Raw genomic sequence first — 27,653 nt, forward strand, 5'->3', positions numbered from 1 at the left:
CAGCAGCAGTAACGTGCAAAATGGGTCCATCCTCGAGCTTAAAAGCATTTGTCACACAAGAACAAGTACAGCTGTGTGGGACCAGAGAGTTCATACGCCAGAATTATTGGATTCCTGTGAAAGGTCTGTAATGACTAATCGTGTGGTTCTTGAAGGGCGCTTAAGAGTGAAGAGATGAAACAACAGCCGTTGGATGGTGGTCAAAGGTATGTTTTGAACTTTTATAACCAAGGGAGAAAGTGTTAACATCTCCTAACACGAGGAGAGTTGGTAGGTTAAGTTTGAGGTCTCTGAGGGAGTGACACTTGTCGCGCATGCATGCACTGTAGCTGATGAAGCAGGCAGCTCCCTTCATTTAGGTTCCAAGGGACTCTTCATTTAGGCTCCTAACCTGAGATTTGAGAAGGGAGAAGAAAAATATTGCTCCAAAAGACTCGTAAGTGGCTCTTAAATCACTAAGAGTCTCTTGTTTCTCTCTCCTCTCTCCTCAAAGTTAAGAGCCACCACATTGCTCCTAACTTATTTTTTCATAATAAAAAAATCATTCCCTCTAATTTACCTCCATCTTTCCATATCTTTTGTTATAGTGGAGCCCAATATATGAATAAAATATAAAATAGAGAAGAGATATAGAGAGTATTGTTGGAGTTTACACTCTTAACTTTGTCCTAAATTACTAAGAGCCACATTTTTTATAATATATTTAGGAGCCAATAAAGAGGCTCTTGGAGATGCTTTAAAGGCCAACCACATATTGGTGGGAGTATAACCCAAATGTTTCGCTTAATAATTTTCTCTAACCATTTATTACAGAATATTTGATAAAATATTCAATTAAAATTGCTTGGGGCTCATGGTTAATATATTGCAAATTGATAGCTTTATTGTAATAATATCGTCACAGAAAAATTAATAGTTATATTTTTTTTCGCCAGAAAAAATTAATAGTTATATAGTTTTAAATTAAAATGTAATTAACACGTGCACTACCAGAAAAACTATTAGAACTGACCGACGATATATAGTGTCTTTCAGTTAAAATTGACCTGGAAGTGGTGGCTCTTGTCAAAAGCGACCTGGAAATTTTGATAACATAAGTTGGTCGTTTTTATCATGTTCGGTGGTGATATATAAAAATGACCGTTGCGTTGGTCGCTTTTAACAAATATTAAATTTGAAAATTTCAAATTTAATATTTGTTAAAAGCGACCAATATCACTTTTGTATTTGAAAATTTACCAATATCAGTAGAATTCGTAAATTGACCCAAAAAATTCCAATCACTTTATATGGCTATATCTGGATATCTTATAAATACGAAATACCACCAATTTTGGTATTTTTATTGGCAACTAAAATATCATTTGTTTTTAAAAGCGATCGATTTCGGTAAAATTAATATGCAGTCACTTTTGTTTAGTCGTTTTTAACGCTTTTACTTACAATGATGATTTTATTAATATTATAATGAATTTTAGTTTGTTTAATATAAATTTGTAGACAAAAAGGGAAGTTGTTGTCAAATTATTGATGAGTAGGAATTAAATGAAAAATTTGTAATAACTAAAGAAGAAACGAGTTAGATGAGAAACTTAAGGGGTGTTTGGCGGAGTTTAAAAACTCAGTTCGTGGGTTTATAAGTTAGAGTTTTTATTTGTCAAGTCGAAAAGTACTTAAAAGAAATGAATACTAACTTTTATTTTATGATTTTGACTTTTTTCTAACACACTTTTATTACTGATAAATCTTAACTTGTTTTCAACTTCTATTTCAGTATTTTTTTTCATTTTAAGAAAGAAGTACTTGTTTTAAACTGATCAAAATGGTTTCTAAGTAAAAAAAAGAGGAGAAGTCATCTATATCACCATTCACCATAAGTCCTGTGATCGCATGTAAAGACAAAGAACTCGTAACTTATTTTGTTCGCTTCCAACGCCAAGCTACATCAGCTAATTGATAAACATAGCATAAACAAAAGAACAATACAAGCAAATTAATTAACAAACGAGGGGATGAGTACAAAATTGCTAAATAAGTGCCTTTACTCGATACCTATCGGCTCATTTGGGAAATTAGTGTATAAAAAGTTTGCATTTCCGTTTTAATGAATTGCATGATCGGGTATACTAATCAGGTTTAGCAACTAAAGTCATGATGAGATGCACCAGGTTTGAGGGTTAGATCAGATCAAATTTATGTTGCGGCCCAAATGCATTTGCTTACCCAAACTCCAATATTGGCCCAAATGCATTTGCTTACCTAAACTCCAATTTATGTAGAATTTAATGTGAATAAATTATTTTAAATATAAATCGATCTTGAGCCGGTTATTATTCCATACAGTTGGGCCTTTACAAGTCTACAGTGACAGACAATTACTCCAGTCTGCAAGCTATAACGGACTTCTGCAGTATTATATGATTTCATTTTCAATCTATGCGTTGCTGATTAAAGGCCCGTACAAAATAAAAAGGCCCAAGTACAAATGAGCCTCCAAGCAGTTTACCCAGCTATGTGTCAAGATTTGTTGAAAAAGTCTACATACTTTTCCAATGCTCAGAGCATCTATCTCCTAATTATCTCCTAAATATAATATAAAAAATGTGACTCTTATTAATTTAGTACAAAATTAAGAGTATGAACTCCAACAATACTCTCTATATTTATTCTCTATATTATATTTTATTTATATTTGATTCCATTATAACAAAGATCCAAATTCAAAAGTGGGGATCAATTGAAGGGAAGGATTTTTTATTGATAGAAATAAGTTAAAAACCATGTGGTGGCTCTTAGTTTTGATAGAGATAAGTTACACCAGAACAACCTTAAAAAAAAAAAACTAGAGTATAAGTTATATCCAAGGAGTGCTATTAATTAACAATTAAGATTAACGGGGGTGTATTAGATTGAGATTTTAATGGATTGTTTTTAGTCCATAGATTTTAATGGATTGTATGTGATTTTGATTTTATGCGGATTCTTAATAAAATATCGCAGAGTTGATATGATTTAAGTACAATGCTTTAAAATCCCATTTATTTTACTGGGATTTCAAAAAACTTAAAATACACTGGAAAATGCCAAAAGATCCATCATTTTATGAAATCCAAAAAAATCCATGAGCATTTGAATACCATCGGATTTTAAACAATCTCAATTGAATAACATCGGATTTTAAAGCATAATTTAAAATCTCAATTGAATACCATCAGATTTTGTAGCATAATTTAAAATCCCAATTGAATACCTCAATATTTTAATATATTTCAAACAATCCCAATCGAATACTTTTGGATTTCATAAATAAAGAAAAATACTTTAAAATCTCAATCCAATGCACCCCTCTAAGTGTATTAATTAATAACAATTAAGTGTTTTGTTTTTCCACATTTCTCTATGATATATTCATGGGCACACAATAAACATATTTCTGATAATTTTTTTTATTTTGATTGATTTATATTTTTTAATAATGATAGACCTCTCTATTTATAACAACTATACCAATAAAAACATCCAAATTCAGTGTCTAGCATCTTAAGATGCATACACACCATACAAACTCTTGTTTTTCTCGAATCCTGGGCAAATAAGAATATAGGGTCACATGAGGCTGGCGAAATATGAGCCGTTGGATACAAAATGGCAGTAGCATGAAGTCTGCTGCTGCATGCCACTTGTCTCACATGCACGCTATGTAACTGATGAAGCAGCCAGCTCTAGCTCTTGTTTTATGGTACAAAAATAAGATACAAAACCTCAGATAACTGGGAATCGTTTTTTCGTCCATCATATATATTCTAAATCAACTACCCTGCTGCTATTTTGAAAGCGGTAACCATATATATAGTCACAAAACATATACTAATATGTTACAGTTACACTGCAATAACATTAGAAACATGATCCTCCACTAAAGAGAGACCATGTTCATACACAATACATGGATTTACATATGTTACTAAGTAGTACTCTTAGTAGTACTAGGACTACCCGTGTGACCAGTCCAAAATAAAATTACATTTCTTTAATATATCACATATTTATATTATATTATAATAAGAGGAGGCAGCCAGGCAGGAGCTGATCTGTAATAATATGGCTTGTTCATTGATCAGCCGAACTTGGAAGAGTAAAATTGTTGAATAGCCTCGGCGTTCTCCGGAGACATCGTCGATAACATCTGCTCAAAAGTCGTGCATTAATCACTTATCACTAATCCTTTTACAAACTAAAAAGACCATGGAGTACCTGTAGCAGCCCTTTAACTGATTTTATGTAAGTAACTGTTCGGTCCAGTATCGAAGCTTGACTAGCCTACAGTTTCAGAAAACATCAAATTAATATTTGAAATATATACATATTAATAATATGCTGAATACAGCATACCGTATTGCCTGGCGGGATGAGTTTTTGTAATTTCTGAAACTGTTGGCTGATCTTGGCTCTTCGATTCTGCAAACAATTACCCTCAGGCCACTAAATATATATATTTTACACGTACGTATAATCATAAATTATATAGATGAATATGTATACTTACCCTCTCGGAGAGATTGTGGGTTTCACGGAAGATCTTTAATTTTTTTCCTGACGGTGACTCCTCTTTTTTCTCCATGCAAATGCCATCGGAATCCTTTCGGAACATAGACAGCCAAGGTCAGATAATAAATTCGGAAAGAAGGCTTAAAGTTTATATATAAAATAAACCTAGCGGGGCCACACTGCTAAACGACGCTATTTGTTGCGCACATAAAACGGGAGGCCAGTTCCCTGTACTTGTACATGTTTAAGTACTTTGCTTGGCTTACTAAAACTACGCCTATTGTTACGTTTACTGTTTGCACGCATTTATTCTATAAAATATAGTTGTATAATTTCTTTTTAAAATTTTTTTTTTGAATAAAAATTTAAATGTCAAATTTTTATTCAGAGAAATAAAAATAAAAATATATTATGAAACTATACTTTAAATGAGTGTGGAAAAGCATGCCGAAAAGTAACGTAAAGAAACGAGGGGGACAGAGGGAGTATTATTTTTAATTTATTTTTACTTGGGGCTTACCTCATGAGGGCTTGGATACTCGCACTTTTCCTTCCTTTTCAGATTATCAGTCCTTGTGCAATCGGCGCCTGATGATAAAGGATCGAGGCTTGTATTTGCCGATAACATATGTTTAGTTGGGGCATCGACAAGATAGTCTGCTTGTTGAGTTGAAGCAGAAACCAAACAAGGATCAGGCAGCGGAGCTAACTCAACACGATTAAATTGAGGAACCCACCAAGATGATGTTTTTTGTTGTGGCTGTGGGGGACTTAATTCAAGGTCCTTCCCTATATCCCGTGATGCCTCCTGAGTCCGCTCATCATCCCTGTAAGATGTAATGAACTTGTAAGCTCTTGAATTTCAGGTACACATTAAATGACAATAAATACTTACATATTACAAACTCCTTTGATGCGTTTCTTTCGAGGTGGGAATCTAAAATGGCAAACGTTCAGATATAAGAAACATAACTAATGAATTCAAAAGAAACTTAAATTGTTCACATACCTTGTCAAGGCCTTCTTCTGACTTGAAGTGGGACTACAGTATTATTTTAGCAGTCTTTGCCTTTTATAGTGAGATGGGCAAAACTAGATAGAGCAAAAAACAGCAACTCCATGGGTCCAACTACATGCAATGAATGTGTGAATCCCAGATACCGGCCACTGTTTAAAACAGTGGAAAAGAGATCGAGGAGTCACTCAATGAAACCAGATTTTTTATTCTAGTTAAGGCTCGCCACCTCATGTTTGTTGGGACCCTTTTGCTGATGGGGTGTGGCCAGATTTTGGTAAGCATTTCTACTCACCAGCAGTGTAATACTCCTTTCATCCCATTTTAGTTGTCACCTTTATTTTTGTGTCTGTCAAACTGACTAAAGTTTGACTGAAATTTATTAATATTTTATCAATTGAAAAAATAAAAAAAACTTATCATCGAAAATAATTTTTAATCTATTTTAAGATGTAATTTTCAGTATTTTAAAATGATGAACGGGTGACTCATAATTTTTTGTCAAAAATTAGTTAATTTGACCAACAAAAATAGAAATGTGACAACTAAAAACAGACGGAGAGAGTATATTTCTTCTGAGTCCATATAATTGATTATATACTGTACTACTCTTTGCATCCCATTTTAGTTGTCACATTTCTACTTTTGTTGATCAAATTGACTAAGTTTTCACCAAAAATTATAAGTCGTTCTTTTATTATTTTAAAAAACTGAAAATTACATCTTAAAGTAGAATAAAAAAAATCCGATGATATATTTTTAAAATTTTTTCAATTGATAAAATACTAATAAATTCAATCAAACTTTGATCAATTTGACCAACACAAAACCAAATGTGACAACTAGACGGAGGGAGGAATAGATACGACGCGGAAGGTACGTGTCTGATGTCTATCCCCGATGCATGTCCAGCAATTACTGCAATCCACCGGGACATAATTGAATGTAGTCAGAGTAATCGCTAAGGAAGCACTGGAATCATAGCTTCGAAACTTCTCATCACTAGCTCTAACTGGACAGGGTTGACCGACATGTTGTTGTCTTAAGAATTTCAGTTTTTTACTGCTCCCTCCGTTCCTTTTTATTAGTCTGATTTTGTGAACGTAATTTAGGCCGTCTAAAAAACAAACATATTATTTTTCAAATTTTCTTTTTCTGAATAAAAATGTAATATTTATATTTTTATTCAGAAAAAGAAAATTTGAAGAATAAGGTGCAGAGATTTGCTCTTTTTACCTTTCAAAATACGTGCAAAAAGTCAAAACGACTAATATATAGGAACGGAGGAGATATATTTTTATTCAACTTTTATGTCAAAATCAGAGAATTATTTCTCTACACTATGATATTACCCCGTTGTCTCAGTCATTTATTTACATTTTTCTATTCGAGATATCCCATCCAATTTTTTAAATATATTTCAAAATTTATCAAAAATAATTAATAGGTACTATCACTTTCCCATATACTTTCTTGTCACACCACTTTTAATTTACTATCTATCCTTTATATAGTAAAAATTAATAAGTCCCACTTCATCTTTTTTTTAACTTCAGTGTCCAAATCAAACGTAAAGAATTATCTTGTACGGAGGGTGTATATAACGTAAGGTACTATATTGAAATTAAAGGGTGATTAAATAGGTTTATACAAAAAATATACTCCCTCCGTCCCTCTCAATTGTTTACATTGGAGGGGGATACGGAGACCAAGATAATGTATGAAAAATGAGTAAAGTTAGATGAAAAGTGGGTAAAGTGGTGAGACCTATCAAAATTTAATAATATATTTGAGATAGTGGAAGAAAGTAGTGGGTGTAATAATAGTTTTTATTGTTAAATATGAGATAGTAGGGGAAGATAGTGGGTGTAATTAATGATGGGAAAAATTTACTATTTATAGTAACATAAAGAAATGAGAGGGACATTTCAAAATAGCAACCGTAAAAAAATGAGAGGGACAGAGGCCAGAAGGAGTAATAAAATTATGCAAATAAAAATTTGAAATTATGGATGAAAGTTCTAAGAAGAAGGATTTTGTTACTTAAGCAGTAAGCTACATGGTTCTGCAATCACTTTTTTTATTGTATATCACTGTATAATGCAAAGATTCTGCAATTTGTCTTCTTCAGAGTCCTCACTATAGAAGTGATACGTCCAAAATTTGTTCTACTTGATTGAATATTTTTGGCTTTAAAATCCTGATGTATTTTCCAGAGTCAGATTTTGAAGCAATAGAGTCACACCTACCTGTTTCACAAACTTAGTGCATTTGTGTAGATTATGTTAATGTTATAATCTTAGATATGCATTTAACAAAATGCTGAAAATATTAAAAAATTATTTTAATCTTGATTGTTGAATATTTATCCAATAATCTAAAATCCAAAATTTGTAGATAATTTATAGGATCCCAAGAATCAATTGTTAGGATCAAGACAATTAAAAAATATGCAAATATTTTATATTGATAAGTGTTTATAACTTATAAATAAGAATATAATGATAATTAAAATAGTTTATATTTTATGTGTTTAGATAATTTTTGTGTGTTTACAATCTATTAGGTTTAAGAAAATTATTAATAAAATAATAAATTATCTTTTAAAATAACATTTTATACAATTCTAAAATCAAATTTCTAAAATAAGATACCAAAAAAGTAAGATTTAACATTTCTCATTCTAACTAAATTGAGGTGGTGTATTCCATTGAAATTTTAAAATTTTTATTCATGAAAACTGAGATATTCAATTTGGATCTAAAAAATGTAAAAGAATTTGAAAATATTCAATTAGAACTTAAAATTAGGTTACAGAATATGTTGATATTCAATCGAGATTGTTTAAAACTTAGTGAAATATGATGGTATTGTAGATTCTTTTGTATTTCGTAAGATGATAAATTTTGTATGATTGTCTGGCGTGTTTTAAATTTTTTGAAATCTCATCAAATCTCTCCGATTTCGAAGAATTTCGTCTAAATTCTAAAAGTATTATATCAAATCTACTTCATTTTATCAATAATCTGTATAAATCAAAATCACATACTTTTTATTAAAATTTAGAGTTTGTATAGTGTGTGTCTATGAGCACATACTAAGCGCGAAATTTTATATATATTTTTTAAATTTTGATTGGTGTGGTGATTGTATATGCAAGAAGTCTATCATTATTAAAATATGAGAGTCAATAAATTTTTTTTAAATATATAAAATTTCGTGCCCAGTATGTGTCCAGCAGACGTGTAAAATTTTATAGATTACATGCAATCTGTTAAAATTGCAGCGGAATACACCGGTCTAAAATATGCCTTGTACAGCTACTTGTAATAGCCCACCCAAACACCTCCCTGAACTGCGCAACCAAAAACTCCCCGAAGCAGCAGCTCGGATCCCAACAGTAAACCGCTAACAAAATATAAACTGTGTTGCTAACCAGGAGGGGGCTTAGGAGAAGACGGAGGAGGATAGATCTAAGTTTGTGTGGGCAATTTAGAGAATTTGATTGATGAGAATCATGCTATTGTTTCCAGTTTCTGTTGGTCCCGAGTATTGTGCAAAGAAGAATTAAGCGATACAAATTCTAAGCCTAATCTGAGCCTTGCGCAAACACAGTAGCTGTTTTGTTCTATATGTGGAATTAGGAGTTTATTTGTAATATAAACCAATTGTTAGTGGCCTTAGTCCATTAGGTTATTTATTTTGGTGTATATGCGCTCTATCTATTGATCTAGTCCCTAGATACTAATTAGACTTGATTAGTATAGAGTCATTTTGATATCAATATTGATTTTGGGATCTTTTATGGGTTCAATCCATAGACTTTTCCCTCATAAGGTTGGGAAACCCTTGAGGTAGTGGGTATTCAGGTTCATCCACCCAAGTTCTATCTTTCGTATTATTTTTATTCATATATCACCAATTTCAGTTTGCTTTACTTTTCTTAATTTGTTTACTGATGCAATTGAAAGATTGAAAGATAACTGTGAAATGATCAGTTCCTGTTAAATAATCTGGTATCTGGTATTTCATATAATGTATGTCTTAAAAATGGACTTGCTTCTTAGAGCATCTCCAGGATGCTCTTTATATGAGCTCTTAAATAGAAATATAAAGGGTCTTGGTTGAAATAGAACTCCAAGAGACTCTTTATAAATTTAAGATTATATTGTATTTAAGAACCAACTAAGAGGGCTCTTGGAGATGCTCTTAGTTGTTAGTTGGGATCCATTTAGTCGTTCAAAAGATTGATAATCACAAGTCTTTTGTTAGGGATAAAACACGAGATTCAATCTTCTAATGCAAAGCACACATAAAACAATATATTTGACGTGGAAAACCCACGTCCCAACTTGTATTATTAATCAAAACCATTATCAACAATACAATCAAACCAAACTTGGATACTCAAGCCTACTACCCAAGTATCCGCCCTCGAGCGATACATAAGTCTACATCTTGAGCACACCTATCAAACACAATATGACTATGTATATATAGCCATCTCAAACTAGACAAATCAGAATCTAATTCTAAAACAGCTACACATAGTCCTAACCCAATTCTGATTTCCAACTCAAATCAGAATCCAATTCCAACTAGGTCTTCTATCTTTGTGACCAAGACATATCTTATAATAATTGTCTAAACATACAATTATCATCCTTATATATTTTGGATCACCAAAGTCCATGTTACCTTGTAATGGGCTGATACCTAACAATCCTCCCCTTCAGACCAATACAATCAACAATCACGATCAAGACATCGACGTCCATCCGCCAATGCCTCCCCTTGAACAAGAATCTCCATGTCTCGTTCTTCCAAATTTTATCCATCTACAAAATCACGTGCATCAACCCCGAGTGCTCTTCCATCCATGAGTCACCCGATCCTTGCTTTCACAATCCTCCGGCCTCTAGAAGAACCATCCAATCTTCTTCCATATTGAGTCCGTCATGATTGATCCATGGTGCAAGTCAACCATCATACGCACGTAATTTTGTCTCTTCCTGCTAACAAAACCATCATCGTACTCTGCATTCTATATTGAATCCCGAATTTTTTCTCCAACCTCATCTATCATGATCCTGACCTCGGCTCTTGATACCACTTGTTAGGGATAAAACACGAGATTCAATCTTCTAATGCAAAGCACACATAAAACAATATATTTGACGTGGAAAACCCACGTCCCAACTTGTATTATTAATCAAAACCATTATCAACAATACAATCAAACCAAACTTGGATACTCAAGCCTACTACCCAAGTATCCGCCCTCGAGCGATACCTAAGTCTACATCTTGAGCACACCTATCAAACACAATATGACTATGTATATATAGCCATCTCAAACTAGACAAATCAGAATCTAATTCTAAAACAGCTACACATAGTCCTAACCCAATTCTGATTTCCAACTCAAATCAGAATCCAATTCCAACTAGGTCTTCTATCTTTGTGACCAAGACATATCTTATAATAATTGTCTAAACATACAATTATAATCCTTATATATTTTGGATCACCAAAGTCCATGTTACCTTGTAATGGGCTGATACCTAACATCTTTGACATGCCCTTAAAATTTGATTAGTGTTATGTGGATCCTAAATATCGTCATGTAATGTACTTGTTAATTAGGACTTGAGGGCAATTTACATCCAGATAGTGCCTTCTAAGAGTTTTTATGAAGGTTGTAGGCTTTTTTGCTATAAAAAGCGTGATACACTAGTTGTAGTGTACTTGTTAAGGACTTAAAGGCAATTTATACATCCAGATAGTGTCTTCTAAGAGTTTTTATAAAGGTTGTAGGCTTTTTTGCTACAAAAAGCATGATACACTAGCAACTTGATCATTTTAAGTTCAGTTCTCTTGTGTAATTATCCAATACTGCGTTTATCCCGGCGTGATAGTTGTTTTATAAACTGTTTTCTTTCCTAAATACTAGTCATCCTACATGGTTTATGTTTAATAATTTTCTCGTTCTTGCTTTTGTTATTAGAGATGATTGAATAATATGTAAAAAAAATTAAGGGTAAACATGACATGCTTGTTACTACGTTGCAACAAAACGTGATTCTTGAGAACATCAACATTCTTGCAGAGACACACGTCTAATGTGGCTTTCTTGTGGCACCGTGGAGAGTGGTGTTTATATGCAAAGTACCAATTATAAATTGATATATATTGTATTAGTTTGTAAATACTAAATATGCAAATTATTATGTTTAAATGTTTAAATTTGGAGCTACACTATGAATCAGACATTATAATTTACCTAAAATGATAATGACATGCCTTATATTTGAGGCTATTAGCAGAACTAATTTTGTATGCAACTCATGTCTGACCATTATAATGTTCACTTTGAAAATGTTTTTGGAGATAATAGATGAGGGGTATTGATGTATCTTCTCTCTCAGGTTCTCAGTTGTTGGTCTGCTACAAGATGACGTTGACCCCATGGTATCTGTAATGAAGGTCGAGAAAGCTCCTCTAGAAACATATGCTAATATTGGTGGTCTAGATGCTCAAAAACGAGAAATAAAAGAAGCTGTTGAGCTACCACTGACACCCCCTGAGCTGTATGTAGATATCAGCACCAAGCCACCCAAAGGAGTCATACTTTATGGAGGGCCTGGAACAGGGAAGACATTGCTTGCCAAAGTATGTATGATTGATTCACTTCCTTTTTGATATTGTTCGAAATCCTGTACCATATTCAAATATATATTCTTACCTTCCCTCACAATATAAGGTATTGCAAAGAAATAAAATTAAGAATAGTTTATCGTATTGAGTCATGAGTCCGTGAAATTTAGTTTGTATATGTATATATATGTAACTTTTGTGCAGGATTTTTGTCTGCGTAGGCATCTCCATAAAATACTTCTCAGTGGGCAAAATCTACCCTTATTAATGTCTCTTGTTATAATTTGTTATATAATATATTTAGTTATTTACTGAATCTATGATGTCAATAGGCTGAGCTTGTCTTTTTATAATATTGGTTAATGAATTTGTTTTTTTGAACAACCAAAGACATAATATAAATTCATAATTAAGATTTGATTGTTTTATTTTTTTTGAACTAATCTTTTTTATGATGACTTTTTTTAGCTTAATTTTATAGCTGAGGAAGTAAACCAGCTTCGGATAAGTGGAACTAGCAATTTAATCAGCTGGCGTGAGATTTTAAAAATTTATTGTATTGTGACTAGTCTTCTAATACATGATTGATCAGTCCCATGCTACCCTACTGTTGAATATTTTAGTGAATGTTGTAGCAATGATTATGTAGCAATGCACACATGAGGTGAATAAATTTTTAAGTTCTTTACTACTATAATTGTGGGGTGACTGCATGTAATATATAATCGTGTTTACTGTTAGGATTATACACTCTTTCGCTCTAAAAGTATATATGTCGATTTTAACACATGAACCCTTAAAGAAAAAAAACCCCATACATCCACACCCTTTATATTTGTCCTATGTATAACCTGACCCTTGTTCAATAGTTCTTACCTATCATACCCTTGTTGTATTTACAAATCTTGGTTGTATTTAGCCGGCAAAAGATTGTTTAGGTATGATCATACGCTCTTCAGAAATTAAAATGACCCTTGTAATGCTGCAGGGTTTGCTGGCAAAAATTGATGCTTTGAAATGCGATTCGTCTAATTGGCCTTTGTAAAGGCGGCCTCAGGAAGATTGCTCTCATCTACTGGTTTTTTCCTCAAGCTTCATTTTTTCAGGTTAAGACGAGCTTATCATCCTTTCTTCTCTACAACGATTTTCCAAGTTTTTTCGAAGATGCCAAGTTTTAAATAAAATATTATAATATATATAAGTTTTCGAAAACTGGATTAATGATATGGTGCGAGTTACTCTGAAGGTCTGTTTGGAGTGCTGTTGGTTCGAGTAGTGCTCGATAAAGTGTTGGTAAAAAAAGTGTTGCGGAAAACAGATTAATGTATGGCAATTTTTTTAATATTTGCATAATTTGAGTTGATCTGTAGGTATTATTTCTTACTTCCAATTATTGATAAGCTTCTGTCAATTACTGTCCATTTCATGGACCTAGTTATGTGATAATAATAACCAGATGCATTTCGTACGCTTGTACAATTTATAAAAGGATGTTTTTTTTTTAATTAAAAAAAATTCAGGCAGTTGCAAACTCTACATCAGCAACTTTTCTGAGTGTTGTTGCAGTGAATTGATCCAAAAATACCTTGGGGATGGTCCAAAATTGGTGAGAGAACTCTTTCGGTTAGCTGATGACCTCTCACCTTCTATAGTATTCATTAATGAAATTGATGCTGTTGGAACCAAAAGGTATGTGGTATTTGGTTCTCGAACTGTCCCATATGGAACTCACTTATTAATTAACTTTGTAAAGACATTACACAGGTATGATGCCCACTCAGGCTGTGAACGTGAAATTTAAAGGACTATGTTGGAACTCCTCAATCAGTAGATGGTTTTAATTCAAGAGGAGATGTCAAGGTCATTCTAGCTACAAACGCGATTGAAAGTCTTGATCCTGCTTTGTTTCAGCCTGGACGAATAGATAGGAAGATTGAATTTCCTCTCCCTGATATCAAAACAAGGAGGCGGATTTTCCAGGTAAAGAAGGTATATCTATTCGGCGATACATGTCTTGTATATTTGACCCACTCTGCGTTAAATTGTATATTAATTATTGGATTGAGATTCACACATCTAGGATGACATGGCCGATGGCGTGAACTTAGAAAAATTTGTTATGACCAATTAGGGGTGTAAACAAACCAAACTGTTCGTGAGCTACTCGAACTCGGCTCGTAAAATATTCGAATTTGATTCGGTAATAATCGAGCCGAGCTCGAGCTTCAAATTACTCGGCTCGTAAGGTTCGCGAGCCTTATCGAGCCTCTATTATTTTTTTAATTTTTTTATTATAAATATATTTTTACTAATATATTTAATATCTTATTTATAATTTATATATTTAATCGAATCGAACTCGAGTCGAACCGATAATATTTCGAGTTTTTGTCAATATTTGATGACTCGATTCGAGCTTTCGAGCCGAACTCGATCCTATCGAACTATTTATGAGCCGAGCTTCGAACTTGGAATTATGATCAGTCATGTAACTTGCTGGTTTGTTGTTTTTATTGGTAGTGGACATGTCTAAATTAGTGGTTTGGCTATATGAAAAAACGCGAGGCCTGGACTTCCGGGTACACTTTGAAAGCACTTGGAAGTTACGATTATTTTATAACTGTAGGAGTATATTATGATTTGTAAAGCACTTGGAAGTTATGACTATTGATGATGATATACTCTAATTAAAAAAAAAGTTTAAGAGTATTCTATTTAAAAAAAATTAAAAGAGTAACTATGTTGTTACACCTTGACCGAGAATACCAATTATCGACCCTGAAGTGATCTAATGTAGTTCATCCTTTGGAATGTGCTTATAAATGGCGACAAAGTTCATATATTTTTCCATTAGCAATAAATTTTATTTATTCATTAAAAGAATTAAAGATTAAGTAGTATCCAGAGATGGATGTTACTAACTTTCTTGGTAAAACAGCCCCACTTATATTTTCTCATTAAAGTTTGAAATTTTCTTCATAATTTTTATTAATTTTCATTTATTTAGTTAAGAGTTGTGCGTGGTCAAAGATGTTTTTATCTATACATAAATCACAATAGTACAATCCAATTTAAATGTATTATTTTTTATTCTTGAAATCGAATGTTATAATAATATTTTTAAACTCCAAATTGATGGATGAGCACCCCTTAGACCTTGTAACTCAGTCATGCAGGTGACCTGGTGTTTTGATATACATGGGCGTTTGGGAGGAGGCTTTAAGTCCCGATTTTGGAGTTATAAGCACTTATTCGTATCGTTTGTGTTAAAAAGTTGAGAAGCATTTATAAAAAGTTAAGAATCCAAATTTTAATTTTAATCTCACTCAAACAGCCCCATGATCTCTGGACCTTAGGTCGCCCGTGAGCCGTGAGTCGATCTCTCTGGAATGATGTGCACAGGCAGATACAGTCATACATCTATTTGTCTTGGTGATACAAGTACGACATCTATATATTTAAAGAGTGACATGGTGATACTATACACTATCAAGTATCAAGTATCAACGTTGCGGTTTTGTTTTCGTAGAGGGTAGAAAAATATTCAGTATGATTGATCTGAATATTTATTTGTATTTTATTTGTATTTAGAGAATAATATCTATTACAAATACCTTTTCAGGTCCAAATTGGTGTGAAAGAACATCCCTCAGGCTTCAAATATACTCGCAGTGTCGCGTACAGAAACTCGCAGAGTTCATAATTTAACTTATAACGATATATTGCCTTGGCCAAACAAAATGCTCATACTCTGTGACAAAGTACGTATTTTTCCGTAACGTACGTAGTCAACTCTTTTCAGCTTCAAGTGATGTTTTAGGAGCCCGTGAGGCCGTGACCGTGAGCCGATCACTCTGGAAAGACCGGATTGTATTTACACATACAAATTTATATGATAACTTAAGCAGCATTGGTTTGATGACACGCAGTGATGATACAGTATCAACGTGGCTGCAGCTTCCTAGGAGTGGCACTTAAGCAAAATGGTGACGTCATAAATCTTTGTATGATAATTGAAAAAGAAATTGTTTCCATGCTCGAGTTTAACGCATTATATTTCGTTAAAATATGAGACCAGAGCACAGTTAGATAGATTAAGCGGTTAAAAATTTATCCAGAAATTATTATATACTATATAAAATATTTATTATATAAAATTTATCGAATATAGTATCCTGTATTCCTGTACCGTCATGCCTTCGCAGAAGACGTTAATTTGATAATCTGTTTTGTTTTAATTGTTGGGTTATTCAAAGACGTTTATTACTCCCTCCATTCTTAAATATTTCACTTGTAATTGTTTTCAAAGACCAGCGAAAACCGACCGTCAGTGTCTACATGCGATAGGTATATATTGCTTAGCAGTGAAGATAAACTACACCAATAAAATATATATCTGGGAGGCGCGGGAGTTGCTAGTGTCTTCATTTAATATACTTGCAAATATCTCAGACAGGTGGGTCATGAAAAGAGAGATGCCTTCATATTTTGACAAAAACCCTAACACATCAAAACAAGAAACTCCTGACATGACTCCATGAGAGCATTATTTTTTTATTGCATTCTCTTGCCCTTCATTTCCGGGGAACTTTGCACTTCTGGTAAAGCTAGGTTTTCTATAACAATGTGCAACATTTTAGCAGAAATCACTCGAAAAAATGTTAGGGAACAAATACGCCGCCATAAGTGGGAATACTCGACTCTTATGAAATACTACTTAGAAATGCATAAATGCAATCTAACTCACTTCATAAATTTTAAATTCATATAATTCTTTTTTTTTTCCAACTATAGTTTAAAAGTATTTTCAAAAAAATAACTATAGTTTAAAAGTATTATTTTAAATGACAACTTTAATTCAAGAAATTCATAATTTTTTTGTTTTCAAATAAATAATAAATATAACTTCAGAACTAAACATGGAACGTCAACTAGTTAACTCGTGCTTCTTGTAACTAACTTATTAATTATTAACCTTACATGTATTTAAGTTACACTATTTATTGTAAAATTATATACATATATTATCTTGCACTACAAGAAAACAGGTCAAAACCGACCGCACAAAACCGACCGCCGCATATAAAACCGACCGACGGTCGCGTGGTCGGTTTTAACCCGTCGAAATCACAAAACGGCGTCGACCTGGGTGACGTGGCAACAAATAAAACCGACCGTCGGCAACGGTCGGTTATATGTATGACATGGCACTGTTATAACCGACCGTTCCTTGTGGTCGGTTTTGTGTTCCGCGAAAAAATAATTAAAAATTAATTTAAATAAAAATATATGTGCGTCAGCCCCATAAAACGACGTCGTTTTTTTTGTTTGGTACTAAAACCGACCGATTAGTCGGTCGGTTTTAACCTGCAGCTTTTATATCACTTTTTAGCTAGTAGTGAGCTCCCATTCACTTGAAATAAAAATCAAAGGAGAAGAAAGGAGCTAAAGTGGGGAGGAATTATTGCTTGCAAACATTTCAAGTAAGTGATTTTCATTTCTTTGCATTAAATGTGTGTGTGGTGGGTGTGTTAAATGTGTTTGTTATATTAAATGTGTGTGTGTGTATTGAATGCTTGTATTGAATGTATGAAATTCATGTCAAATTATTTGTTAAATGTATGTGTTATTACATTTGTGTATTGAATGTATGTGTGTATTGAATGTATGTGTGTGTTAAATGTATGTGTGTGTTAAATGTATGTGTGTGTTAAATGTGTGTGTTAAATGTGTGTTAAATGTGTGTGTAGATGACAAACTTGGATCGAAGTTGGATTAGTAATCAAGTGCAAAGTGATAAAATTTCGTTAACTCCGGAATATAGGAATGGTGTAGAAACTTTTTTAAAATTTGCAAGTGAAAATGGAATGGGAGAAGATGGTACAATGAAGTGTCCTTGTAAACGTTGTAGGAATTTGAATTGGTTAAGCATCGATGATGTTAGATTCCATTTATTTGCTAAGGGGATGCTTGAGGGTTATACCGTTTGGACATCACATGGTGAAGAAAGAGGAAGAAAACGTAGTCGAACATCGCATAATCGTTATTGTGTTCGGGAACCTACGAGGGTAGAACAACCGGTAGATTTGAATGCGATGCTACATGATTTTGCCGGTGAAAATTCCGAATTTTATAACAACGTGGATACGGGAACTAGGAATGTAGAAGAAGTTCCAAATGATAGTGCAAGAAAATTGTATGAGGTGATTGTTGAAAATGGAGCACCTATTTATCCCGGTAATACGAAGTATACAAGATTAAGCTTTACCACAAAATTGTTAGAATTCAAGAATATCTCACATTGTAGTAATAAGGCTTTTGATAGTTTGCTTACACTTTTTGCGGATGTATTACCAAAAAAACACACGTTGCCCCAAACTTATTATGAAATGAAGAAGATAATGAAGGGTTTGAGGGTTGAATATCAAAAGATTGATTTATGTGAGAATGATTGTATGTTATTTTATGGAGATGACAAGGATAAAGTTGTGTGTGATATATGTGGTCAAGATCGTTATCGGGATGTTTTGAGGAAAGATGGTAAAAAAATACCAAAAAAAATATTGAGACATTTTCCTTTGATTCCTCGACTACAACGCTTGTATATGTCAAAACATACATCCGACCATATGAGATGGTACAAGAATCGAGATGTCAAAGATGGAGAAATTAGTCATCCCGCGGACGGAGAAGAGTGGAAAAATTTTGATCGTCGATATCCATCATTTGCTCAAGAAATTCGTAATATAAGGCTTGGCCTTGCAACCGACGGTTTCAACCCATTTGGCCCTACCGGGAAAAAAACATATAGTGTGTGGCCCATAGTAGTAGTTGTCTACAATCTTCCGCCATCAATGTGCATGAAAAAACCCTATATGTTTATGACCGATATAGTGCCGGGTCCGAATAGCATTGGCAAAGATATTAACGTTTGTCTAAGGCCTCTCATTGATGAATTGAAGATATTGTGGAATACAGGAATTGAAACATATGATCAATCTTTGAAACAAAATTTTACAATGAGAGCGGCTCTTATGTGGACAATTAGTGATTATCCCGCTATGAGTATGATAAGTGGATGGTCGGGTAAAGGAAAATTAGGATGTCAAGTGTGTCTTGGAAGTGTGCAAGGGTTTCAATTAAAACATTGTGGTAAATGTAGTTTCTATGGCACGAACCGAATATTCCTTGAACCGAATGATCCACTACGTCGGAAAAGTAATTTGTTTGATAATGCGGAAAGAAGAGTGTTTCGTGGTCGTTTGTCCGGGGAGGGTGTAAAGGAGTTGCTTGACGGTTTAGTTTTTCCACCACCCGGAAAGACTAATACAAAGGCGAGGAGTATTGGATATGGGGAAGAGCATCATTGGACTCATGTTCCAATTTTTTATGAACTCCCTTATTGGTCTTCACATAGTTTACGATATTCAATTGATATCATGCATACGGAAAAAAATGTTTTTGAGAACCTATTTTTTACTATTGTGAATGCGAAGAAGTCAAAGGATCACAAAAAAGCAAGAGCGGATTGCAAGCACTTTGGTGTGTTACCTCATTTGTGGATTGATGAAAATGGCAAGTCACCCAAAGCACCTTTTTCCATTACAAGAAAACAACGTAAACTTTTGTGTGAATGGATTAGTTCACTGAAACTTCCAGACGGTTATTCCTCAAATATATCTCGTTGTTGTAATGTTGAGGAGTGTACATTTTATGGATTCAAATCGCATGATTGTCATATATTTCTTCAAAAATTATTGCCTCTTGCAATTCGTGAGCTTTTACCGGCGCCTATTGCGGATGCCATCACGGCAATTGCAAATTTTTTTCAAGATTTGTGCTCATCCACGGTTACAAAAACCGATTTGGAAATAATGGAAAAATCAGTTGTGAAAGCATTGTGTTTGTTAGAAACAATTTTTCCTCAAAGTTGGTTTGATTCGATGGAACACTTGGTTGTGCATTTGGCGGAAGAAATTAGACTTGCTGGACCTGCTTACTGGCATTGGATGTATCCAATTGAGCGTTTATTGGGGAAACTAAAACAAAAGGTCGGCAATAAAGCAAGAGTTGAGGGTTCCATTGCCGAACGATATATGGAGGAGGAGATTGTCAATATTTGTGCGTTTTACTTTGCATCCGACTCGATTCACAATAAATTAAGTCGTAATGAAGTTTTGTTTGATGTACAAAAGACCGACAAATTAGAAGTTTTTAAATATCCATGTGATTCTCTTGGAAAAGAACGAAGTCGATATTTGAATGATGATGAGCAATTATTAGCTGATGAATATGTTCTTCTAAACTCTCCTGAAGTTCAACCTTATCTAAGGTATGGTATTTTATAATAAATTTTTGTGAAGATGTCGATACATTTTATGATAAATTCATGTTACTGACATTTATGCATTATTGTAGGAGGTACCAAGATCGAGTTATGAGACAACGTCCTGAGACAACGCCACAACAATTAGATCATATTGTGAAAACTCGATTCAAAGCTTGGTTTAAGAAAAAGGTTGAGAAAGACGAGATAGACGGACCTCGTTTCATGGACTTACTAGAAGGACCGGCATTAAAGGTCATGACTTTTGAAACTTGTCAAGTTAATGGATATAAATTTTCAACATCATCCGCATCCGGTTCCGGTGTTGTTGTTAAGGGAACTTTGCACGAAAATAATCTTGATTATTATGGTCAACTAATAGAAATTGTGAGACTTATTTATCAAGGATGCAATCACGTATATTTGTTCAAATGTATTTGGTTTGATAGTCTCGGAAATGGTGTGAGGATCGATAAGAATCGAGTGGTGACGGTTGATATAACTTCAAGATTGAGATCTAACGAAGTTTTTATTTTAGCTAGTCAAGCCTCTCAAGTATATTACGCTCCTAGCGTATTGGATCCACGAAGCAAAATATATACGGTGGTCAAATCTAAAAGTCGTCCGATTGATGAGTCAATTATTGTGCAAAACGATATAGAGGATGCTTTTCAAGAAGATAGATCTAATGCCGCTAGCTCATTTTCATTATTTGTTGATTTTGCACAATATGGACAAATACCATTTATTCGGCATGAAAATCAAGATGATGATGATGATGAAGAAGACGAATTGCGAGATGATGAAAATCAAGAAGATGATGATGATGTTGAACACAATGAAGAAGAGGAAGATGATAATAATGAAGAAGAGGAAGATGATGAAGATGATGACGGTTTTGATGACTTTCAATGATGTTTAATTTTGTGTAATGATTTATAATGGTGTAATGATATACAATGGTGTAAATTTGTTGTTGGTATTTTGTGATGTTTGGTTGTTGAGGATGCTTGGTTTTGATTGTTTGGTTTGATTTTGTTGTTGGTTTGATTGTTTGATTGGAAACTGCAGATTTTGCTGCAATTTTTTTAAAATTTCACCAGCAAAACCGACCGAATGGTCACAAAACCGACCACTTTTTACCATATTGATGCCAGAAAACCGACCACATTCGACTATAACCGACCGTTCTCATCACATAAAACCCAGAAAACCGACCGTCTTCAACAGAATTCGGTCGGTTATGAGACGGTCGGTTATGTGAATCAGGGTGACCTACTGCCACAAACCCGACCGGCTCATAACCGACCACTTATAACCGACCGTGGCAGGATTTGACCTCGGTCGGTTTTGCGTAAAACTCAGTCAAAGTTTTCATATTTAATTTGTCATAATATATATATTATAATAAATATAATGTCCCAGAAAACCGACCGTACTCAAGTAAAACCGACCGAGCTTCTCCAGAAAACCGACCGTCTTTACCTATAACCGACCGTACTCATGTAAAACCGACCGTTTTCCCCTTTGACTTCGGTCGGTTTTAAGTAAAAGTCAGTCAATGTCTATATATTATTTATTATTTATATATATATAATTATAATATAAACAAATATATATATTATATAAATATATATATATATATATATTATTTTACATGTAATATTTATATAAAATATATTCTGAATATAAATATATATATAGTCACTTCAGTCTTCATCATCTCTGCATGACTGATACACGTATGGTTACAAGTGAAGTGTTCGGAGAGAAAGGTGTGGAACATAACTCTTGTTTCCTCCTTTCCTCACGGTGACAAGTAAACATTGTTCCTCCCATCCTCTTTGACAGTATTCAAAGCAGATCGTACGCTGACTCAATACTATTCAATACAACGTGTTTATATATTATTGGCTCATTTTTAATATATATTATTTTAACTTTTGTTTCCTATTTACTTCACGTGCCTAGAAATTAAGATTATTCCGATCTATGTCGTGTTCCTAACTGATATATGTCATAAGCAGTGTTGTAATTAAAAATCGCCGATTTAACCGAGTAATCCCCGATTAATCCACTGCAATATCGAACATTGATTGCATTTTTGAAATACGCATATATATTTCTTAATCGAAGTACATATGATAAATATGAAAATTAAAATATTATATTACTTTAAATATGAATAATTATAGAGTTTATGAATATAATAAATATATTAGTTGCTAATATATAGTAATATTACTTTTGATTTAAAATTAAAATATTATTAAATAATACTAGCTATTAATATATAATAGCATCCTAATATTTTTAATATTAAAATATTAAAAGTTATGGTTTTTATTTAATTAAATAAAACCCTAAATTTAGGGTTTAATAATAAAACCCTAAATTTAGGGTTTCTTAAAACCGACCGATTTTTGCTAAAACCGACCGCTTATTTTTTTGCGCCCAATTTTTCGCGAAAAATTAAAAGACGCGCCTTAGTTAAACGACGGCGTTTAGGTATATTCAATGACATAACCGACCGCACAGTCGGTCGGTTTTATGCCCTGTATAAATAAAAAAAGACAGCCGTTACTTATATTATTGCCTTATATTTCTTTAACCTCTCATCTCCTCTCAACTCTCAATCTCTCTCAATCTCTCTCGCTCTCAACCCTCTCAATCTCTCTCGCTCAATCTCTCTCAATCTCTCTCGCTCTCAACTTCCTCTCTCTCAATCAATCTCAATCTCTCTCAATCTCTCTGCAAATGGCTCTCTCTACTTCAACTGCTGCTGCTCTTCTTCAATTGTTGATTTTGGTTCTCGATTTGTGCTGCCCATTTGTGCTTGGTTCTCAAAGGAGGGCTCGTTATGCTAGGAAGAAGAAAGCCCCTTCTCGTTTCAGTTTTGCTTCGGATGAACCCAAAGGGGTATGCTCGATTCTATTTCGCTTTTTAAAATTTTCAATTTTTAGTTTGTATATGTTGGTTGTATGTGTGAATCTGTATATATATGTGTGTATATGTATAAGTTTGTGTTAATTTCTGTTAATGTGTATGTATTTGTGTATGTGAGTATGTTTGTATGTGTTAATTAGCATATACGTGTATGAGAAATTTTGCATGCAATTTGTTCGTCGGTTATGTGTAATTTGTTGGTCGGTTATATGTGGGGTGAATTTTTTCTTAATTTTTCAAGTTTCGTTTCGGATGAACCAAAGGGGTATTTGTATGTGTTTGTATAGTTTGTGTAATTTGTATAATGTGTGTGTTTGTATAATTTTTGTAATTTCTTTTTGTATAATTTGTATAGTTTGTATAATTTTTGGCCTCCAATTTGTATAATGTGTGTTTGTATTTGTATGTGCTTGTATAGTTTGTGTAATTTGTATAATGTGTGTGTTTGTATAATTTTTGTAATTTGTCTTAGTATAATTTGTATAGTTTGTATAATTTTTGGCCTCTAATTTGTATAATGTGTGTTTGTATGTGCTTGTATAGTTTGTGTAATTTGTATAATGTGTGTGTTTGTATAATTTGTGTAATTTGTTTTTGTATAATTTGTATATTTTGTAACTTAATTTTAATGAATTGTATTGTAGGGGCTCTTTGGTTGGGTGATGATAGTCGTCATGATTTCAATGACGATATATATCATGGCAAGAAAACGGAAAGCAACGGACAAGGACACCGACAAAGGCAAGGGAAAGAGTGTCGGTAGTAGTACAAACAAAAAGAAGGCGAAGGGAAAAGGCAAGGGAAAAGGAAAGGGAAAGACGGGGTTGCGTGACGAGCCAACGGATTCGGAAACCGAATCGGAGCATAACACGAGGGAGGCGGAGGCGGAGGCGGAGGAGGAACCGGCGAGAAGAGTTGTGAGGATGCCACGGTCACATTCATGCGGCATTTTTGGAGCTAAGATACCAACAAGACCTCGACGGATCAATATCTCCGATGGACAGTAAGTATATTGTTTTATATGTTGTGTTTTGTAGTGATTTGTAATGGTTTTTAGTGTTAAATATATGTAGTGTGCGTTAGTTATTAATATTAATTTGTTCACGAGTTAATATTTATAATGTTCTTATATAGTATTGAAGATAATGAGGCAAAAAAGACTTTGCTTGCGATTATTCGGGCAAGATGGCCTTTGGGTAAGTACACGTTTAGTGACATAGACGCGGCTTACCCAAAGTGGCTCGGTCTAAGGGTTGAGGAGTTTCTCGTAAGTACATTTTTGTTTACATAATATGTTATTGATTTTGTTGGTAATTGGTTTGATTATTCAATTTTAATCCTTGTACTTGTTGATATTATGTAGAAATATTATAGGCAATTGAAAGGTCAAAGCCGTTCACAAGCCAAAGCTATCATTGAAGATCACATAAAGGTCACAATCAAAAGGACCATGAATGAATTGAAGAGGAGGATCGAGAGGAAGTCAAGGGAGGAAGGGGTTTCGAAGTTGGCTTTGAAACCGGAATATTGGAATATCATTTTTTGGAAAGATCTTCTCAAGTATTGGGACACGGATGAAGGCCACTTGCATAGGTCGGAAGTTGGAGCTGCTAATCGGCAACGCGTGGAAAGGTTGCATAGCGCGGGTGCTCGCTCCTTCAACCGTGTGCGCGAGGTAGTACTATTTTTAATATGCAAACACCCACACACATTTTGTTAGTACCTTATAATTATATAATATATAATATGATAATGCAAATGCTAATATAAGTTATTTTGTGGTATAATTAAAGAACATGAAAAAGAAATTGTCTAAAAGTCCGACAAAGCTTGAGGTGTGGGATGAATGCCACACTAGGATCACCTCCACTCCCGAGAGCCGGATATATACTACCCCCGCCGCTATGCGCATTGCGGTAATCTTCTAATTTTAGCATTTTAATTAATTGTGATAACCATGAATACGTCAATATGTTTATATGTTTAATTAATGCTTATATCTTCTAATTTTAGCACTTTAATTAATTGTTTATATCATAACCATGAATGCTAATCAATTGTGATAAATGTGTAGGAACGATATGCCTCCATTCTTGATCGTATGCCGGTGGAGGTTACTCAAACGGGGGAGCGGGATGAGCCTTGGGATTGGTGGATGGAAGCAATGGAGGTTCCCCAAGGCGAGAGGCCAAAAAAGAACTATGTTCTGGGGTTCCCCAAAGCTCGAGCTAGTGATTTGATCCCAACACTAGCCACGCGCTATAGGGATTCCACCCGTGGCGGCGCCGGCTCATCCTCATCCGCTCCAACACAAAATCCGGTGGTTCCCGATTCCATCTTCCTCCCGATTGTCCGCAATGTGCTCAATGAAACCCGTGCCAATCCTCTGCAATTTGCTCGTCGCCTATCGGATGAGGAGATAACAACCTTTGCACGCACAGCCCTCGAGGCATCCGATCCAGCCGCTGACCCGGCTCGGAGGGCGGAATGGAATAACCTTCTTGGCGGCGAGGTTGTGCATATTGTAGGGACATTGCTCGAGGATGTCCTCCAAAAAATGGATGCTCGTGCTAAAATGGTAATACACTTATGACTTAATGCTTTGTTTTTTGTTTTTGGTTGATATGTAAAAATGAATGGATTTCTAATTGTTTGACATGTTTTTGTAGGCAACTGCGCAAGAGGGAGAGAAAGATTACACGGATGTGGACGAGGACACGGATGGAAACACGGATGATGAGGGTGAAGGCGAAGCCGGCGGTGAAGGTGGTGGGGAAGGCGGTGGTGAAGGCGGTGGTGAAGGCGGTGGTGAAGATGGTGGCGAAGGCGATGGTGAATCATCCGATGTTTCTTTGACCGATTAGTGTAATTTATAATTTAATCTTAACGGATGGTATATATTAAGACAATGGTTGGATTTGGATTGTGGTGAATGTTTGTGTTTTGAATTGTTTGAATGTTTGGATTTGTAATTAGAATGTTTGAATTTGTAATTATAATGTTTGGATTTGGTTTATTTAGAATGGTTTCGTTTAATTTTGTTGTTGGTATTTCGTTTAATTTTGTTTATTTAGAATGGTTTCGTTTAATTTTGTTGTTTGGATTGTGGCTGGTATGGTTTTGGTATGGTTCTGGTTTGGATTGTGGTTGAAATGGATTGGAAACTGCAGATTCTGCTGCAATCTTTTTAAAAATGCACCCAGCAAAACCGACCGAATGGTACCAAAACCGACCGTTTTTTACCATATTGATGCCAGAAAACCGACCGCATTCAACTATAACCGACCGTGCTCATTACATAAAACCCAGAAAACCGACCGTCTTCATAATAAGTCGGTCGGTTATGAGACGGTCGGTTATGTGAATCAGGATGGGCTACTGCCACAAACCCGACCGACTCATAACCGACCGCACATAACCGACCGTGGCAGAAGGTTGACTACGGTCGGTTTTGTGTCAAAGTCAACTCAGATAAAAAACACATAACCGACCACTTATGTCGGTCGGTTTTACTAGTCGCTTCTGACGTGGCGTGACACATGTTGCCACGTGGTGACAGGTGGCATCAAGTGGGGCCACTTTTCTGGGAACAAAAAGGCACATAACCGACCACTTGCTTGGTCGGTTTTAAGGGTTAAACCCGACCAATTCACGTAACCGACCAGGGTTTAACCGACCAGCCATATCGGTCGGTTTTAGGCTTATAACCGACCGATATTCTTCATAACCGACCGATTCTGTCGGTCGGTTATGTCCTGTTTTCCCGTAGTGTTGATAGTTTCCTAAAGTTGATATACAATATCTTCATAAGAAAATCCAATAACATAATTTTCAAAATTGATCTTGTTATTTAATATTTTCTACTCTCTTTCAATTTTTGTATTATATAAATTATTTTGTGTTTCATGTTATTTATATCTTTTAAAAAAATTATAATTGATCACTCATTTTATAATATTATAAAAATTCTTTTACATACATGTGTGTACATATAGCATATATGTAGTAACCAAATTCACTTAAATAATTAAACTAATATATATAATTCACGTTTTACAATATTATGACATTAAAAATAATAATATAATATTACACATCACTGAGAAAAAGCAAAGACCATAAACATCAAAAGGACAAACACAACATAACAACATACATAGA

At 34.2% G+C, this 27,653-nt stretch overlaps 3 protein-coding genes and 1 pseudogene across 3 annotated transcripts; 3 read left to right on the plus strand and 1 right to left on the minus strand.

The window, feature by feature from the left end:
* Positions 1-3,875: 3,875 nt before the first annotated feature.
* LOC108199377 (transcription factor PIF1) lies at positions 3,876-5,739 on the minus strand. The gene is made up of 7 exons (XM_017367165.2): positions 5,558-5,739; positions 5,444-5,485; positions 5,069-5,375; positions 4,547-4,639; positions 4,393-4,458; positions 4,255-4,320; positions 3,876-4,186 (listed from the first exon to the last, which is right to left on the minus strand). Coding segments are annotated over exons 2-7 (603 nt in total). The 5' UTR covers positions 5,446-5,485; positions 5,558-5,739; the 3' UTR covers positions 3,876-4,117.
* A 6,241-nt stretch (positions 5,740-11,980) lies between these two features.
* Positions 11,981-14,375, plus strand: LOC108215856 (26S proteasome regulatory subunit 4 homolog A-like; annotated as a pseudogene).
* A 3,712-nt stretch (positions 14,376-18,087) lies between these two features.
* On the plus strand, positions 18,088-21,022 carry LOC108203305 (uncharacterized). The gene is made up of 3 exons (XM_064085387.1): positions 18,088-20,552; positions 20,639-20,933; positions 20,996-21,022. Exons 1-3 carry the CDS (start codon positions 18,088-18,090, stop codon positions 21,020-21,022), a joined length of 2,787 nt encoding a protein of 928 aa, XP_063941457.1.
* A 1,940-nt stretch (positions 21,023-22,962) lies between these two features.
* LOC135151310 (uncharacterized) lies at positions 22,963-26,599 on the plus strand. The gene is made up of 7 exons (XM_064089350.1): positions 22,963-23,465; positions 24,137-24,495; positions 24,627-24,759; positions 24,856-25,167; positions 25,286-25,408; positions 25,567-26,070; positions 26,162-26,599. The coding sequence occupies exons 1-7, from the start codon at positions 23,097-23,099 to the stop codon at positions 26,354-26,356; spliced, it is 1,995 nt and encodes a 664-aa protein (XP_063945420.1). The 5' UTR covers positions 22,963-23,096; the 3' UTR covers positions 26,357-26,599.
* The last annotated feature ends 1,054 nt before the right edge of the window (positions 26,600-27,653 follow it).

Source organism: Daucus carota, chromosome 1, assembly GCF_001625215.2.
Source record: "Daucus carota subsp. sativus chromosome 1, DH1 v3.0, whole genome shotgun sequence".
Lineage (NCBI taxonomy): Eukaryota > Viridiplantae > Streptophyta > Magnoliopsida > Apiales > Apiaceae > Daucus > Daucus carota.